Consider the following 16,238-nt stretch of genomic DNA (forward strand, 5'->3'; position numbering starts at 1 on the left):
TAACGCTCCTTCCCACCTCACCCCCTCCTGTTATCCATGGAGCTGAGCGCTCCCAAGGACATTCCTTGATAACGACACCTTTATCGGACTTCTGCCAGGAGGCTGAGAAACTGTGGAGTACTCACTTTTAACCCAGAAAAGGAATTAGAACAAACTTGGAATCCACAGACTCTAGTTCATTAGTCACTCTTTAGCTTATATTTTAGAAACTGTAGAGTGCTCACTGTTTAGATGCAGAGAGACTCCTATTATTGCAACCCATAAAAAGAATTAGAACGAAGATAGAATCCAGAAAACATTCTTCCAGAACAGGATTATTACTTAGAAACTGAGGCGTACTCAGTTCTTTTACAAATTTAGAGCACACACTTATCTATAAATATGATTTATTATTTATTGCGACAAGCCTACTTGTGTTTATTATTTTCTTGTGAGATTTATTATCGAATCATGAGCTTCCTTAAGATATTCAATGTCATTTAATTTACAGTGGGAATAATAGTTGTTTTTTGCTTTAAATTAAATTGTTTAGTTCCTGTTTTCTATTAATTTGTTATCCTTTTTTCACCACAGTGAACCTCATACCTTCTGCTCTACTAGTTGCTGCTTTATCTCCTCATGGGACGCTCCAATCTCCTTATGCGTGTCCAACGTTTGTTCAACCTCAGTCATCCAGTCCACAAGGAGGCGCCAAGATTCAGTAAACTGAACATCACAGAAAAAAGGGAAGAATGCATGCCAGTCTTTTTCTAAGTGCCATTTTTTTAATGTGTTTGTGTTGTTTTCATATCTTCTATTACCTGCTTGATGTGTTTCTTAACGTCCTCCAGCGTCCTGCCTCTCTCTGACGTTCGCTGCAGGAGCTTCTTGTGTCGATCCTGAACCGTCAGTATCAAATTATGGATGACGTCGCAGTCTTCCTTCCTGCTCAGCTCTGTTAGCCTGCATCCTGTGTTCTCCACCGACGTCTTCTTCTCGCTGTAGCCGTTGACCTCATTCAGCAGAATCTGTCCCCGTAAAACACAGGCCTTTAATCCAAACACATGTCGTTGAAAAGAAAGACAAAAACCTAAGTGTGACATATTTGATAAAGCGACCTTGTGTTCTTGAAGCTGTGTGGAAATTGTGTCCAGAATGAAACTTGGAGCAGGGAGATCCTTAATGGACTCTTCACACTCGCTCATCTTTTTTAGCAGTTCTTGGACGCTGCTGTGAAACTCTTTGGCCAGACTCAGTCCTTCCGTAAGCTTAGCCTGCATGCAAAGAATTGTTCTTCAATGAAAGTGTTACCAAGCACCAATATGCCTGATACAACAGCTTTAAAAAAAATAATTTTCCTTGACATGACATGACATTTAATTGGATTAATTACTTTCCGCTCCTGGACTTTGTTGTAAACAGATGTCCACTTTTGTTCAAGTATAGATAAACTGTGCTCGGTGCTTGACCCCCGCACAAGGTCCCCTCGCTCCAGCATCCCATGAATGGCATTCCTCACATTTGTGTAGGCTTGAACTTTAGACTCCATCTCATTACACAAATCCTGTTGGAGACAATACAATTTAAAACACTCAAGAAACACATATTCTAATTCAAGAACAAATCTGTGCATTGACAGCAACCCCCCCACCCCCTGAATTTATGAATACTGTAATGAGCGCTACCAAATGTGCATTAAGCCTCTCGCTTGCAGAGTCTGGCATGCCCCAGGTGGTTTTAGAAGAGGACAGCCTCAGGTCTGTGTTCTCCAGCCACTGTATGAGATCCTGGATCTCCATGGTAACATCTTGCACCTGTAATAAAACAGGACATACTTTAAAGGAGAAAACAAGTAAATTAGTTTATGTCAAAGCTTGTGATTGCTTGTGATTGTAGCTCCATTGATGAAGTGAAAATTATATTCATATAAAAAAAAATTGCAGAATGTTGGTTCAATAGTGGCACTGAGCTCATCTGCACTTTTTCCGAAATCTTTTCATTTAAAATACTCAGATCCTTTATGGGAGTATTTCAAAAAGATTTTTTTTTAATTAAATGTTGCATTACCGACAATGGCCACCAGAGGGAATCAGACTATCGTTACCTGACTCAGTCTGTTTTCTAGTTCCAGCTGCCTGCGCTCAGTCTCACAGCGGACAAACTCCCAACTTTCATTCACTTCCTCCAACTGAGACTGCAGACCGTGCGTGTTGTCCCCAGACCCGGCCTCCAGCAGCTTCCTGCCAGCCTGGTTCAGGGACTCAATGGTGCGAACGTGAGACATGACATCATTACGCAACACCTTTGAGGACAAAACAAAAAGAAGGCCAAAAGAGATGAGAAACTTGATCTTAAAACGTTTTTTTTATTCAAAAGCCTATCACAGACCTTGTGCTTAGCCAGCTCTATTTCGCAGGTCTGCAGGTCCATGCTGATTGGCTGGTTGCCATGCAGTTGCTCGGAGGTTCTGGAAAGCCATGTGTGCAGCTCGTCCAGGGTGTTTTGAAACTGGCCCAGACCCAGCAGAGCACACTCTAACTGATGCTGAGAACAAAACATGGATAGAAAATGTTCACACAATTATTGATAATTGTGACATTAAACCAAACATACATTCACAAAGTACCTCACCAGTTACAACTTGCTACCACGGGGTTGGACTTCATGAAAGCCTTAGGGGCTCATGGCATGTATTCAGCAAGATGTCAGAAACATTCCTTAGATATTTGGATTCATTTTAACATTTAGCATCTTGCAGTTGCTGCAGATTTGTTAGCACATCTCCTTTCCTCCCTAGGGTGTTTTATTGGGTGGATATAATGAATTCATTGTCATGTTCAGGAAATTTGTTCGAGATGATTTGTGCTTTGTGATATGATGCAATGTCAAGTTGTAAGTTCCCATCAGAAAATAAGCATATTGTGGCCATAAAAGGTGGTCACTGAGAATTAATACTTAGACTGGTGTGTTTAGACAGTGTTCACTTCATGCCAAGACGCCCAAAGTGTGCCAAGAACGTGTCCCTCACACCATTAATGATCCTCCACCAGCATGAACTGATGATATTGTACAGAATAAATCCGTGTTTTGTGAAGATTGCATCAAATTCTGACCCTTAATTCTGAATCTTATCACTGAAATCGAGACTCATTGGATCAGGCAACATTTTTCCAATTATGTTACCCAATGTGGGGGGCTTTATTAATTGTAGCCTCAGTTCCAGGTTTTGTAGACAATATTAATGGCATTCTGCTTCAAGATTTGATGTGTTGTACATTCAGAGATGGTAGTAATGTAATTACAACCATCACAGGTGAAAAGAAACCAACAAAAACCAACAATTGTTTACAATAGCAATAACAACATAAAAATAAAGCATGACATTAAATAGTTTTTTTTTTTACCAAATAGTTGCCACTCACTCAATATTTTTTTCTTTTCGTCACCCTTATATATAATCTTATCTTTAACCTAAATCTCTTCATACTTGGTTTGAACAATAGCAATAACAACAGTGAATAGTTATATTACTATGTAGTGCTGAATACATTAAGCTACTTTTATGTGATTGGTTGAGTCAGTATTTGTGTAAACAAGCAATTGAACAAGGTGCACCTGATAAAGTAGCTTGAAGGTGTATGAGTTTCACAGAAACGTCAGCTATCTACCGCAAAATCCAATTACTTGAAAAAAAAGTAATATTTTAGTCAATAATGAAAATTAACATTTCTAGATTACAGAGTTCCCACCTGTCTGTTCACTGTCTCAGACTCCAGACTGTCCCACCTCTGTCTGAAGTCGCACAGCGGAGAGAAGGAGCCTGGGCGCTCCGAGCCCGGAGACAACCGGCACACAAAGCGATGGTTCAGGCTCTCCATCTCAATCTTCTTCTGGTACAGCTCTCGCTTAAATTCCTGGGGCAGATAACAAAGGTTAAACGTGGGAAGAACATTCAGCTATTTCATGTTTAGTTCATGTATGAACTCACCTTTAGATCACATAGCTGCTCTTTGACTGCTTCCAGGTCAGTTCCCACTGTAAACTCCTCTGTAGATCTCAACTCTGCTGACTTTAACCACTCAAACAGGCCCTGTCCGTGATACAATGACTTATGTTATTTCAAAACTTTAAACAAGTTTATTTACCTGCACTTAAAGATGGAAGACACTACTTGACATAAAAGCTCTGTGTATTGTATTCCAACACTGACCTGCATTGTATCTTGATAATGAAGCGCCATCTGCAAGGAGTCCTCTAGCTTCTTGTGAGAGTCGGTCCAAAGTTTGCTTAAATTGTTCCATGTGCAATAAAGCTTTATGACAAAATAAATAAAAGGTTTCATTTAACTCTGAATCAGAGTTAGAAAAGGATTCTACTGAATAAAACCTTCTTACTTCATCCATGCTCTTTGTGATGTCTGGTTTCTCTGTATCGCCACATGCTACCATCAGGTCCATTCCAAGAACACCAAGAGTGTCCAGGTCTCCTTGCAAGCCATCTATATCCTCCCTGAGTGACTAAAAGTCGAGGAAGTTGTTATATTATGTTTTCTAACAGTGACGTTTTTATCGTTTAAGTGGTTTCAACGACAGACCTGCATGCTTCCGAGACTTTGCCTGATTGTTTCAGAGTCTGTCAGAGAGGCGTTGAGATCCAAAATAGCTTGCTGCGTATCGTTAAGGGCACTCGTCATTTCGCTGACGTCGCTCCAATACTTCAAGGCAAGATCCAGAAGCTTCAGTAACCAGCTCTCCCTCTCCTGAGCCTGCTTGGAAGTCTCATCCCACATCTGGGACAGGCTGGATACTTGACCCTGAATCGCTAAAAAGCACAGATATCACAAAGGTGTTACTCTTTGCACAGCTATAAAGCACTCTGGGGTTGTAGTGTCTGAGAAGAGAGTTACTTGTGCCAATTGAATTGTCCCCTGCCGCCTGAGTGTTGGCCAGCAGTTCGTCTGCCTGGCCTTTGACACTGTGGAGACCCAGCTCCAGCTTGGACAGCTCAGTAAGGGTTTGCTTGTTGTCTTGGAGCTGTTCCTGGATCCTTGGTGTGAGACCTTGTAGAGAGGTGGGTGTCTGGATGCGACTGCGCAGACGGTCGAGACTCTCTCTGATAAGGGTCATCCTCTCATTCAGCTACATGATTGAAAGCAGACGTGAAGCCGCGTTCTTGTGGAAAAATTCACAAAGTGTCAGACGAAAAGCCTTCTTACTTGTGTGAATCGGGGTAAGGACTCCTCAAGGAGACCGGCGGTTTCTCGAACGCGCTCCCTGATGGCATTGTGTTGCTCCTCGGCCGCTGTCGCCTTCAGAGAGAATTGCTCACCCTGAGCGGGGTTCAGTTCTGACAAGCGCTTGGCTAGGACGCACAGGCGCGCAATCAGAGGTCGGTGTTCTGCTATCGATTCTCTGAGACCCTTTGCAAAGCAAGAAAACAAAGGTTTGAGAACAGATTCTTTGCACATAGAATAAACTGATTGAAACAAACCTCTAAAATAGGAAGAAAATGAGGAGAAAACACATTCGGCCTAATTTTCAATCACAGAAAAACTGTGATTATTGTACATCAGGGTAACCGATACCCTCTTATTAAGTAGATTACATCAATGAATGGGGCTTTGGCAAATCGGCTCATTTGACCAACGAAAGGTGTTGGCATCCGAAGAATAAAAGGGCTTCTTTGTAGACCAGGTCTATTCAAGTGCGCAGGTCTCTTCTACCTGTAAGAGGTCCTGTTGTTCCCGGAATGCTTCATAGCTAATTGTGCTCAGGGAGAGCTGGCCAATGAGCTTCTGGGTTTCGTCCAGCCAAGGCGACACCTCGACCAGGCCCTCAGAGAACTGGGCCAGAAGCAACTGGGCATGCTCCAGCTGCAGGACCACATGGGCATTGGTGGCTGAGGTGGTGTTGCAGTGTTCCTGTAAGGCTTCCAGTGGCGTCTGAATAGAGATTGAACAATGTTTATCTTCACTTTCTATTGAAACAGGATATCTATCTATCTATCTATCTATCTATATATCTATCTATATATATATATATATATATATATATATATATATATATGTCATCATGAAATGAAATCGCGGTTTTACCTGTAGATCTCCAGCTGCTCCTTCGTCACTGTAAGTCATCAAAATTTCAGCGACCTTCACCATCTTCTCAATGTTGAATTTGTGCTGAAGTATCTCTACTGCTAAAATCTAAATCAAATGACATATTTTGTTTTATTTTAAATACAATTCCTAAACATTCTCTGTGTACTCAGTTTGACCAAATGCATTTATTTGACGAGTTGCACGTTGTTCTGACCTTCTGTTCGTTGAGTTGTTCTGCTATGATCTTTGGGTCCAGGTTAATTGTTTTAAGCTTGTCGAGATTGTGTGAGGTGTCTTTGAACCACGCCATCTCCTTCACCACAGCCTGTTCCAACTGGAAAACACAACCAGATGTTGGCATGTCAATCGCATCATTGACTTTAAAAATGTAGAGGAGCTGTTTTAGAATTATTTCAAATACACACTGTAAAAAAAATAATAAAAAAAAAATTAAAGAATCCCACAATAAAGTAGACATCAATACCTCTTTCAATTATTGTAGAAGTACTTGATTGTGGTTAAGAAATAACTTAGAAGAAATTATTTCCATCAGATCGATGGAGCCGGGTTGCAAAGCAATGAGAAATTCAAAAAGTACGAGAAAAGCATAGCCTGCCAGCTCTGACTAGCCTACCACTCATTTTAATTGTTTATTAACCATATAAACACTGTAAACCACTGGAGGGGGAGCGTTCCCTGTTCCTTCAGTGCCGGTCTCAACCCCACATAAATGGATAGGAGTTGTATCAGGAAGGGCATCATGTGACAACATGTGAGCCAAAACAAACCCACAGATCACCAAAGTGACTGCCATACTGTATTAGCCCTATTTAACCATGTAAGCAAAGTGATTTTTCACTGAATTCCTGGGTTTTTATATCTTGAACTATCATGTTGTCTTTCTTCTTGTTTTTATCCCCACTGTTTAGTTCACTAAAAATGTAATTTCATTTTTAAAAAATGCCTTTATTGTGAGTGTGAGTGCATTTTTGTATGCTTTTATATGCAGAGCACTCTGTAGATATAGAAGTTAAGATGGTTTGTGAAACTGAAAAATTATTTTATCACACCTGTTTTGTTCCACATGACGTGTACAGACGCTCACTGACTGAAAACAGCGGTGCTCCTGTATCCAAATACATCTTGTTTCCGTTCTTGTCAACGGAAAACTCACCCTCTGTCTCTCAGCTGCACACAGTACTGCATCTCCTACGTGCGTCTGTGCTCCTGCTGCTCCTGCTGCTCCCAGCAACTCCCTCTCGATGCGGCCCAGCCACAGGTGGAGGTCCTCCTGGCTTGAAGTGCAGCGGCTGGATGCTTCCAGGGCCTGCTCCAGCCTCTGCAGCACATCCATGCTGCTTAGGTTTAGCACAGAGCAACGGATACGCAGTGCATCCATCTTCTCCTGCACCTGCTGGGCTTCCTCCGCTGAAATGACAGTAAAATCACAAAACATGGGCAAATAATAATTACATGGCTCACCTAATGGTTGCGGCTAATTGCATAATAGTCTCACATGCGATAACAGTTCAGTACATTTAGGCATTGAGCAGCCATCTTGCTTAAATTCAAGGCAAACATCAAAATGGAAAAGAAAGGGAATCGTGAGAACGTGTAATTGTTGTTGGTACAAGTACAAGAAGAGATGGTATAGTATTTGAAAATTTTACTTAATGGATTTTCACACACAATCATCTATCAGGTTTTGGCAAAATGTTTCAGAAAAGAGACATTGTAGTTGTAGGAATGAAAATTCTGTCAGAGGCCAGAAAATATGAGCAGACTGGTCTGAGATGACTTAAAGGCAATAATAATTCTAAGAACTACTCGTTACAATCAAGGTATGCTGAAGAACATCCATGTATGAATGACATGTCAAACCCTTGTGATAGACGAGCTGCAGCAATGGATTCCACTCTTGAAGCTCCAGAAACTCGAGCTACGATTTGCACAAATTTAGACAATAATAGACTGAAAAAACTTTGTCCGATCCAGTGGATCTTGTTTCAGCAGCAACTAAATTGTACAATTCTAAATTGAACATAATTTAGTGTAAACAATACAGCCTTGGAGATATGGAGACTAAAGTATTTATCTGGGAGCAGTTTGAAGTAGGGGTAATGCTGTTCTGCATCCAAATGATCAGAATCCCTCTTAGGCACCATTTTTTTATGTTTTATGGAAGATGAATAGCTGAATAGATGGACAGATGGATGGATGGACTTTAACAAAATTTCTTCAAAAGCATAAGTTCCCAGAGATTAAATAATATTATGGTGTACAGTACATCTTACCTGAAACGGCTTCCTTTAAAACTTGACCTGACATCTTTACTTTTCCAAGTTCAGCCATTTGGACTTGAATCTCTTCAAAAATATCCTAAAAAACAATTAATATTTCTGAGTTAGCTTTATTTTTGTACCGAAAACACATAATTATAATGTTGAACATCTGTTTTGCTGTTTTCACTTATGACCACTGACAGCTGATTAAACCACAGCATTATGGTTAATGAGTGCACATGGTAGGTCACTCACCTTGGCCTTCTCTGTGGCGTCCGACAGATGCAGCATCACTCTCTCGGCGTTTCTCAGCTCGGCCAGCGTCTGTTCTACAGAAATGAACCACTGCTGCAGGCCGTCTACCTCTTCCTGGAACTGCTGGGCTTTGGGCAGAATGAGCTCCAGACATTCCCTCCTACCAATGGTTTGATAATTAATCAGCAAGGTTTGCGGAGAACGATACAACACAAATGAAGTGACGCATTACCACTAAAAGTGTCGGACCTTTTCTCTGCCTCCAGCTGCAGGGCCTCCCACTTCTGTTGAAGAGTGGCGAGCTTGACCTTTGCCCGCTCCCCCTCTTCTCCCGGGTGGGCCTCCACCAGCCGAGGACCCTCGACCATCACAGAGTCCATGCTACGCCTTCGGTCTGTCAGGAGGCGCAGCAGGAGCTGTGAAACCATAAAATATCTCCGGTTTTAAACACACATCTTTATTCACAACATTAAAAACGTACAAATATTATCGTGCAGAAGCTACACTTGCACATTGATGCCTAAGAAGAAACACCGGGGGTTAACACCTGTCACAACCCTACACTTTCAACCTCATTTCCATTAGGTACACTGAGATTTGTCTCATGTTACAAGCTTACATTGTCCTGACTGGTTTCATCCCCTCTAAAGAGGACATGTTTCTCATAGCCCACAGGCATTTTCACAAAGACTAACTGAAGCTCATTGTTGTGTAGAACGCCACCTGTTCACCACTGAACAGAGCAGAGGTTATTTCACAAAGGAAACCCTTCCATACTTTAATCGTTCATTTTTATTCTACCTGTTTTAGAATATCAGAAACATTTCTTGAAAAAGAAAGCAGGTGATGTAGTGCTCTGAATGTCAAACCTTCTGTTCTTGAAGCTGTGCCTTCACCACTTTGACCTCTGAGGATGGAGGTTTCTGATTGGCTGTGAGCTCCCCTATCTCACCGACCCATGTAACCAAAGCATCCAGATTCTGAAGAAACATTTCAGAATTTGTGGAAGCATCCCTGAGTGCCAACGGAGATTTAGTTCCCTATGAGGATGCAAAGAATCATAGTTTAGGTAAACATCAATTAAACGTTACGAGTTTAATTGTTGACAATCCAAAAGTTTAAAGCATACCCGCCACCTGTCCAAACTGGAATCTTGGTCTGAACTTGACTGCCCATCACTCTGGAGCTGCGAAATAAAGCAAGTCCACGTGATGTATCAGTTTATAAAACGTTACCACTGAAACGGAATCACACTGCGACAACCACAAGCTACTGCTCTAAATAGAGAGATGACAGCAAGAAATTAAAGCTGAAAGGGTGATGGAAAGAAAGGAAAGGCTGAAATGACGGACAGATACAAATCGTCAAGTTTGAAAAGCAGCGTCTCAACCTCGGCAAGCTCCTCTGCTACACCGTTCAGGACTCTAACGGTTCTGGTGACTATGGGGTTGCCTCCTTTATCTCCTGGCGGATACTCCGTCACCTCCACGATCTCAGTCACGGTCGTCTCTGTCACCTCGGTGACTTCGGTCACCTCGCGTGATGCAAGAGTCTTCCATGACCAGGGGCTTCCTTCTCTGGAGTCTCTCCTCTGGAAGCTGGCCCTCCTTTCTGCAGCCGTCAAGTCGTTGTGAGCAAGGGGAGATCTAGCGAACTCCGGAGGCAACGTCCTTCTTGTTAGTGTTCCATTTCGGGATGTTTTGATCGAAGACGGGCTGCTATGCCAGGCATTTTCCAGGGTACTGCTACTTCTGATTGTGGAGGCAGGGGAGTTTTGTAGGGGTTTGTCTGAGATAGGCGTTTGAGCACCCTCCTCCCTCTTATGGTCAAATTTATCAACCCCACTTTCTTTTTCCACCTCTTTTTCCTTGTTTCCATTCTCTCCGAGTTTATCCCTGGAACCCTCGTCCCTTTTGACCACCCCATCTTGTTCGGGGGGCGGCCACTCCTTTCGTCTTTGGTAGCACTCCTTCAGGAAGCCTTCATCAGTCCTAACATGCTTGGACTTCTGGCCCAGACAACTGGGCCTGCTGATGAGATTACCCATAATCCTTCAGCCCACAGGCTATTGAGGCAATAGGTGAAGTCAGGCCCCTTGGCCATTCATGCAGATGATCCTTCAGCTACCTAAAATAAAACAAGGGGGCTCAGCATTGGTCATTATGTTCGTACAATGCTTTGCAAAAGCATTTATACCTCATTAAACATTTGCATATTCGGACATGTTACAGTACAAAGTTTTCTGTTGGGATTTTATGTCAAAGACAAACACAGTTGTCAATAATTGTGAAACAGTAGGAAAAGAAGACAGTTTTAATTTTTTTTTTGTTACAAGGAAACATCCTTAAAGCATGGCATACTGGAATGTGAACCTCCTCCCTGACCTTTAACAGTTTTTCTTTCAAGATTGTCTTGTATTTAGTTTCATCCACATATCCATCAACTCTGACCAGCTTCACTGTCTCTGCTGACAAAAATACATGATCCAGGATTCATCGTGAGGAGGATGTTTTCTGGGTTTTATGCTCCATCGTCTTTTAGGTAGCCCCAAAATGTAGTGTAGTTTTGTCTGCCTATAGTACCTTTATGTACATGTTTGTTGTGTCCCCTATTTGCTTGTGGCAAACTGGACTTTCATGGCTTCCTTTCAAAATTGTCTTCTTGACACATTATATGGTAGATGGACTGAACATATATTGCTTTTCTAATAATACTGACCACTCTAACTGCTGTTTACGCCAGAGCCACGTTCACTCAGTCACACTTACAAACAAGCACACATTCAAACACTAACAAGCAATTCCGTAGGTAACTTGGGGATAAGTATCTTGCCCAGGGGTACGTCGACATGAGGTGGGAGGAAGCTGGAATCCAGCCAGTCAGTTTATTTATATAGAGACCAAATCACAACAAATATTGTCTTAAAGCTCTTTACAGCACAATACACACCCATCCCCAAAAATATACCTGCTATGTAGTGGTCCATCAATTAAAATCCAATTAAAACTGAAGTCTGTGGTTGTAATCCACACCTATAAAAAAATGCTCTCAAAGCTTTCATGCAACAAAGTTTGGTCCCAGGATTGCCCTGGGACCAAAGCACTGAACGACAAGAGAGAACTAAAAATGCTTGGTGGCCTTGATTTTTCCTCTGCCCTTTCCTATTTTCTGTCTGCACATTCTCCCAGCTATCTCGCATCAACAACTGAAAAAAATTCTGCGCTTGAGAATCGCTGTGACAGCCTTGTGGAGGATCACAGTGTTGAGGCTGGCACAGACAAAGCAGTGGCAACCTGCCAACGCTCTCTGTAACTCAACTTGGATCGGCACTGGGGAACCCCGTGGGGATCTGATGAAATATGACAGCCATAAAAACATCCCCTCCTTTCTTTGTGGGACGACAAGTGAATGGGTGCTTTCGCTGAACTAGCCATTATTATTTGGCTAATATTTGTATGATTCTACAAACACTCTGCTTAAGACACTGTTTGCTGTTCCCTCACCTTTGTGCCGTCATTGTTTTGACAGAGGTTAAAGGTTAGTGCAATTATCCTGACAAAGATCATCTGAGGTGAGCCCATCAGGAGATCACAGGGAGGGTTTCTGTTTAAGCAAAGTCCTCCCTCTGAGATGAGGTTACACTGCTCAATTCAGAACTACATAGGTCAGTCGAAGACATGACTGGTGACTAATGATCTGGTTGGGGGGTGATGGAAGGGGATCATCTAAAAGGAAATTAGAATATTAGCTTTCAAGAGGTTTTTAGATTCCTATTTTTTGCTGTGTGGATACATGTGATGGTCATGCTGAATGCCTCAACAATAAGTAATTACAGGCTGATTCCTGACTGACCATTTTTCATACAGCTGATAAAAACATGCTGATTGATAAACTGGAAAAGTGGCTTGGAATCCAGTGATGTTTTAGCTTATGGTTTATATCTTATAAAGAAGCCTGGGACTACTTATTGTCATTTTCAAATTCTAAAGCTGAGCAAATGGAAAAAAGACCGGTGGGATCCCTCAGGTCTCTGTTCTTGCGACACTTTTATTCAATATCAGAAACATCCAGAGCTGACCAATCTATCCTGCTAGCACTGTTGAGGAGCATGTCAACATCTGATACCATACCTATGTTGGTGACAAATATTTTTTTTGATTTCTGTGTCACCACATAACCACAGTCCCTGTCACTGATAGTCATTAAGTCAGAATGTCCAGAACATCTGTTAGGAGGAAGGTCATTATTTTTTCCAACCTCATATAAAAAAGTCTAACGTTGTTGTTTTTGGTCCCAAAAAGTGTTAGGTTTGATTAGCAAGGTTGAGTGAGGCTAAAGAATGAAAGCATTCAAGTAAATGAGGTGTTGTTATAAAATAAATAAGCTGACTACTGTTTTAAAAAGACATTACTTGAATAAAGAACCAAAACAAGACACCAGATTAGCAACTTGTGGTTTTGATTTTAGTGGGTTAGATTATTGTAAAGGTGTCTATTCTTGTTTCTGTAAAAATCCAATCAGGCACCTGCAGCTCATCCAAAATGCTGCTGCCAGAGCACTGACCAACACAGGTCCTTAAGTCACTGAACAAGCTCCTTGTTTGTAAAAGGATACGTCAATAAGAAACTCGATGGTCAGAAACTGTTGTTTCTTAAAGCAGGTTTGCAGAAATAAGTTTATTGAACCTTTCCTGTAAAGTCAAAATATTATTTTATCAATCCATTCGCAAATTTCTTAGCTGCAGCTAAAGTGAGGCTTTTATTTGAGTTATTCCTTACACCTTGTTTTCATTGTAATTTACTTATCCTTTTTTTCATATTTTCCCTACAAAGCACTGGAATTTTCTTGTGTATTAAAGTGATATAAATAAACTCGTCTTGCCTGCCTCGCCTTACCTTGCAGGGAAATGAAATCATGCTGAATCTGCAGAACAGCAACAAAGAAATGATGCCAAGACTTTCTCTTGGCCAAGAGAAAGTCTCACCAAGTAACATTTAAACCCGAACATTTTCAATCATTCAAACACATTAATGTGCATTTTTTCATGAGGCAAGAATTTAAAGATGACCTACTTTGATATGATGACTCGATGTGCATTGGTAATTGCCTGCATTATGCCCGTCTCTGCTGAGCAGATGACGCCGTCCCGGGGTCCACGGGGGAGCAACACAGTCGGATCAGAGTGATGCCCAGACAAAAGCCTTAGCCTCAAGATCAATGATTACTTAGTTAGCTCAGATCCCCACCCAGCAGTCTCCTGAGGAGAGCAGTGGATGTCAGGCTGTGTCCCACATGGGTCACCAGCTCATCAGAGAGAGGGTGTGCAGCTTCTGGTTACTGCGCCACATGTGTGGTCGTCTGCTAAATTACTCATTTGTTCTTCGGTGAGAACACAGTACGTATTAAGATGTGCTAACTGTTTAATTGTGTGAGGAACGTTGGGATGCTATTATGACTATGCTTACTTCCACTCTACCGTACAATGAAAGGACTTCAGAGACGGTAAAGAGGAAGGTTTGTTCAATCACAATAAGGCATATCCAGTAACAACACTTTGACCTACATTTGTTTTGTTCAATGAAAACAAGACAAACTCCGTCATTAAGCCTCAAGTCTGATTCTGAAATGTTTCTCACCTTCTACATAATGACGTTAGAAAGATAATGAAGGAACCCATTTCAGTGGTTCCATCATATAGTACATGACCAAACCATTCCATCACTTAACCTACAGAGAAACGGCTCTCTATTAGGTTTCTCTGCTTTCAGCTTTGATTTATGACTGCAGTCCATTAAGGAATTAATGAGATTAAGGCCAACATTATGAGATTTTCTCCAAAGCATAACAAGATAAAATTGAAAACAATGTCAGTTGTAAATGCAAATTAAATAAACAGCATGTTTCGGTTTTATGTTTATGTCGGCCAGAGTAGATAATTTGGCCAAACAATAAGCCACAAATGGGTATCTGTGTAATCCCTAATGTCTTACATGTTTCTAATTTAGTCAGTCTAACGGCTCAAAAACATAAACTGTTGGATTTACAGCCAGACGCAGAACAATGACAGTAGAAAGACCCGTAATGTTGCTATGCAGCTGTCTGTTGGTTTTATCTTAAAGGAGGTCTTGAAGTAGTAATCACTGGAGTGGTTCCTAATCAAAGATGGCAGCTGTGCATTTTCCCATGAGACTCATAACATTAAAGGTGGATATATATAAAGGTCAGGTGTTCCATTCAAACAGCACTGTGAAAATCACATCTTAGATTGTCTTAATGAAATTACTGTTTTGTTTTTTTTTACAAGTTTGTTGGCAAAATGAAAACCTAATTTAAGGAAGAAAACCTAATGACAAAACACAATTGTCAATACAAACTGTTGAATATAAGACAAAAAAAAGTAAATTAAAATACTCACAATTGAATGTCCCATTCACATATATGTAGTTACAAATGGAGAATTTTATCTTCAGATTAAATATTTTATGCAGTTAAAATAAATGTTGAAGTAAAAACTTACTTTCCTTAATTTAACTGACCGATAATGCCTGGAGCAGTCCCTCTCTGTGTCGGACCTGGGTACATTTTGGCAGTTTTGGCGGTTAGAAACCCACATGAAATTACACTTACCCAAAAAGCAGAGCAGACCCCAACGGCATGAGTCAAGGAATCCGGCTGGCCCTCAGTCACCATTCAAAAGGGTGAGAGAGAGAAAGAAGAAAAAAAAAAGAAAACGTCTTTGTTTGAGCATCCTTTGAACGGCCTCCAAGCCCCAACATCCCAAACTGAAGCTTCCTCAAACACGTCCGCGCGCATGCTCCCGTCCGACTCACAGTCAGTCAGGTTCCACTCATTAAACCACGGCTCGACGTACAAACACACTTTCCAAACACGCTCGCACATGCCCCGATAAACTCCTGCTTTTCCCGTTGCCCACAGCCACGGACAAACAATGTCCTCCTCTCTCTCTCCCCCCCCACCAACCCCGGTCCGTGCTCCCCTCCCCTCCTTTCACTTCACTTCTCCTCCCACCAGCTCTCCCTGCTCCTCTCCCTTTCTTCTTTGTTGTGGGAGCCGTGATAGAGGAATTCCTTCCCCTGTTAGAGCCGCCGATGGGATAGGGCACCCAGAAGGAGACAATGTATTCCAACGGCTCAGCTGAACTCCCACAGCTCCTGGCCAAGAGAAGTTTTTTTTTTTTTTTTTTCTTTTTACAAAGAGGTTAGATTGTACCCGGTACCATTCTCACCCAGAGCTGCTGCTCAGGTTGCTCCTGTACCAGCCGGCTAGGCAGCAAAGTGCCCTCTTTACCTTCTCAAGTTTTTTTTTTTTTTTTCCCCCTCCCAAACTCTCCCTTTTCCACCCCCGGTTCCCATCCAACAAAAGCCCCTCCTCTGTGTCTGACTAAGGCTCAGAAACTCCATGCTGCTTTTTGCTTGAAAAATGGGATTGCGGGGGGGGGGCAAAAATAAAAAAGGGAGTTTTCTAAAGACCCCCGAGGCCGTCCTCAAAACATTCACATGTTAAGTGACAGCTGCTTCAGCCCTTTCCTTCTCTTGATGGCGAGAGAGAGAAATGCAGGCTACCCAAAAAAAAAAAAAAAAAAAAAAGAACCCCCCCCCCCCCCC

General features: G+C 41.8%; 1 protein-coding gene across 2 annotated transcripts in view; it reads right to left on the reverse strand.

The window, feature by feature from the left end:
- Nucleotides 1-16,238, reverse strand: part of macf1b (microtubule actin crosslinking factor 1b) — a 44,194-nt gene that overhangs the window by 16,659 nt on the left and 11,297 nt on the right. Inside the window, exons 1-25 of one of the 2 annotated variants that reach the window (XM_015055703.1) lie at nt 15,241-15,589; nt 10,004-10,740; nt 9,743-9,799; nt 9,483-9,653; nt 8,863-9,029; nt 8,614-8,773; nt 8,371-8,455; nt 7,251-7,504; nt 6,291-6,410; nt 6,074-6,181; nt 5,702-5,920; nt 5,195-5,398; nt 4,886-5,117; nt 4,574-4,800; nt 4,374-4,496; nt 4,190-4,291; nt 3,968-4,069; nt 3,729-3,893; nt 2,368-2,523; nt 2,084-2,281; nt 1,665-1,793; nt 1,373-1,543; nt 1,098-1,253; nt 801-1,007; nt 586-705 (exon numbers count right to left, since the gene is read on the reverse strand). In XM_015055703.1, the coding sequence (XP_014911189.1) occupies nt 586-705; nt 801-1,007; nt 1,098-1,253; nt 1,373-1,543; nt 1,665-1,793; nt 2,084-2,281; nt 2,368-2,523; nt 3,729-3,893; nt 3,968-4,069; nt 4,190-4,291; nt 4,374-4,496; nt 4,574-4,800; nt 4,886-5,117; nt 5,195-5,398; nt 5,702-5,920; nt 6,074-6,181; nt 6,291-6,410; nt 7,251-7,504; nt 8,371-8,455; nt 8,614-8,773; nt 8,863-9,029; nt 9,483-9,653; nt 9,743-9,799; nt 10,004-10,660 (4,290 nt within the window). In that variant the 5' untranslated portion in view covers nt 10,661-10,740; nt 15,241-15,589. Of the gene's footprint in view, nt 1-585; nt 706-800; nt 1,008-1,097; nt 1,254-1,372; nt 1,544-1,664; nt 1,794-2,083; nt 2,282-2,367; nt 2,524-3,728; nt 3,894-3,967; nt 4,070-4,189; nt 4,292-4,373; nt 4,497-4,573; nt 4,801-4,885; nt 5,118-5,194; nt 5,399-5,701; nt 5,921-6,073; nt 6,182-6,290; nt 6,411-7,250; nt 7,505-8,370; nt 8,456-8,613; nt 8,774-8,862; nt 9,030-9,482; nt 9,654-9,742; nt 9,800-10,003; nt 10,741-15,240; nt 15,590-16,238 lie in introns of those variants that run through there. The other variant, XM_015055704.1, reaches the window with a different exon arrangement.

The sequence above is a fragment of the Poecilia latipinna genome, unplaced genomic scaffold, assembly GCF_001443285.1.
Source record: "Poecilia latipinna isolate Pla-1442-1.1 unplaced genomic scaffold, P_latipinna-1.0 Scaffold1331, whole genome shotgun sequence".
NCBI classification, from domain to species: Eukaryota; Metazoa; Chordata; class Actinopteri; order Cyprinodontiformes; family Poeciliidae; genus Poecilia; species Poecilia latipinna.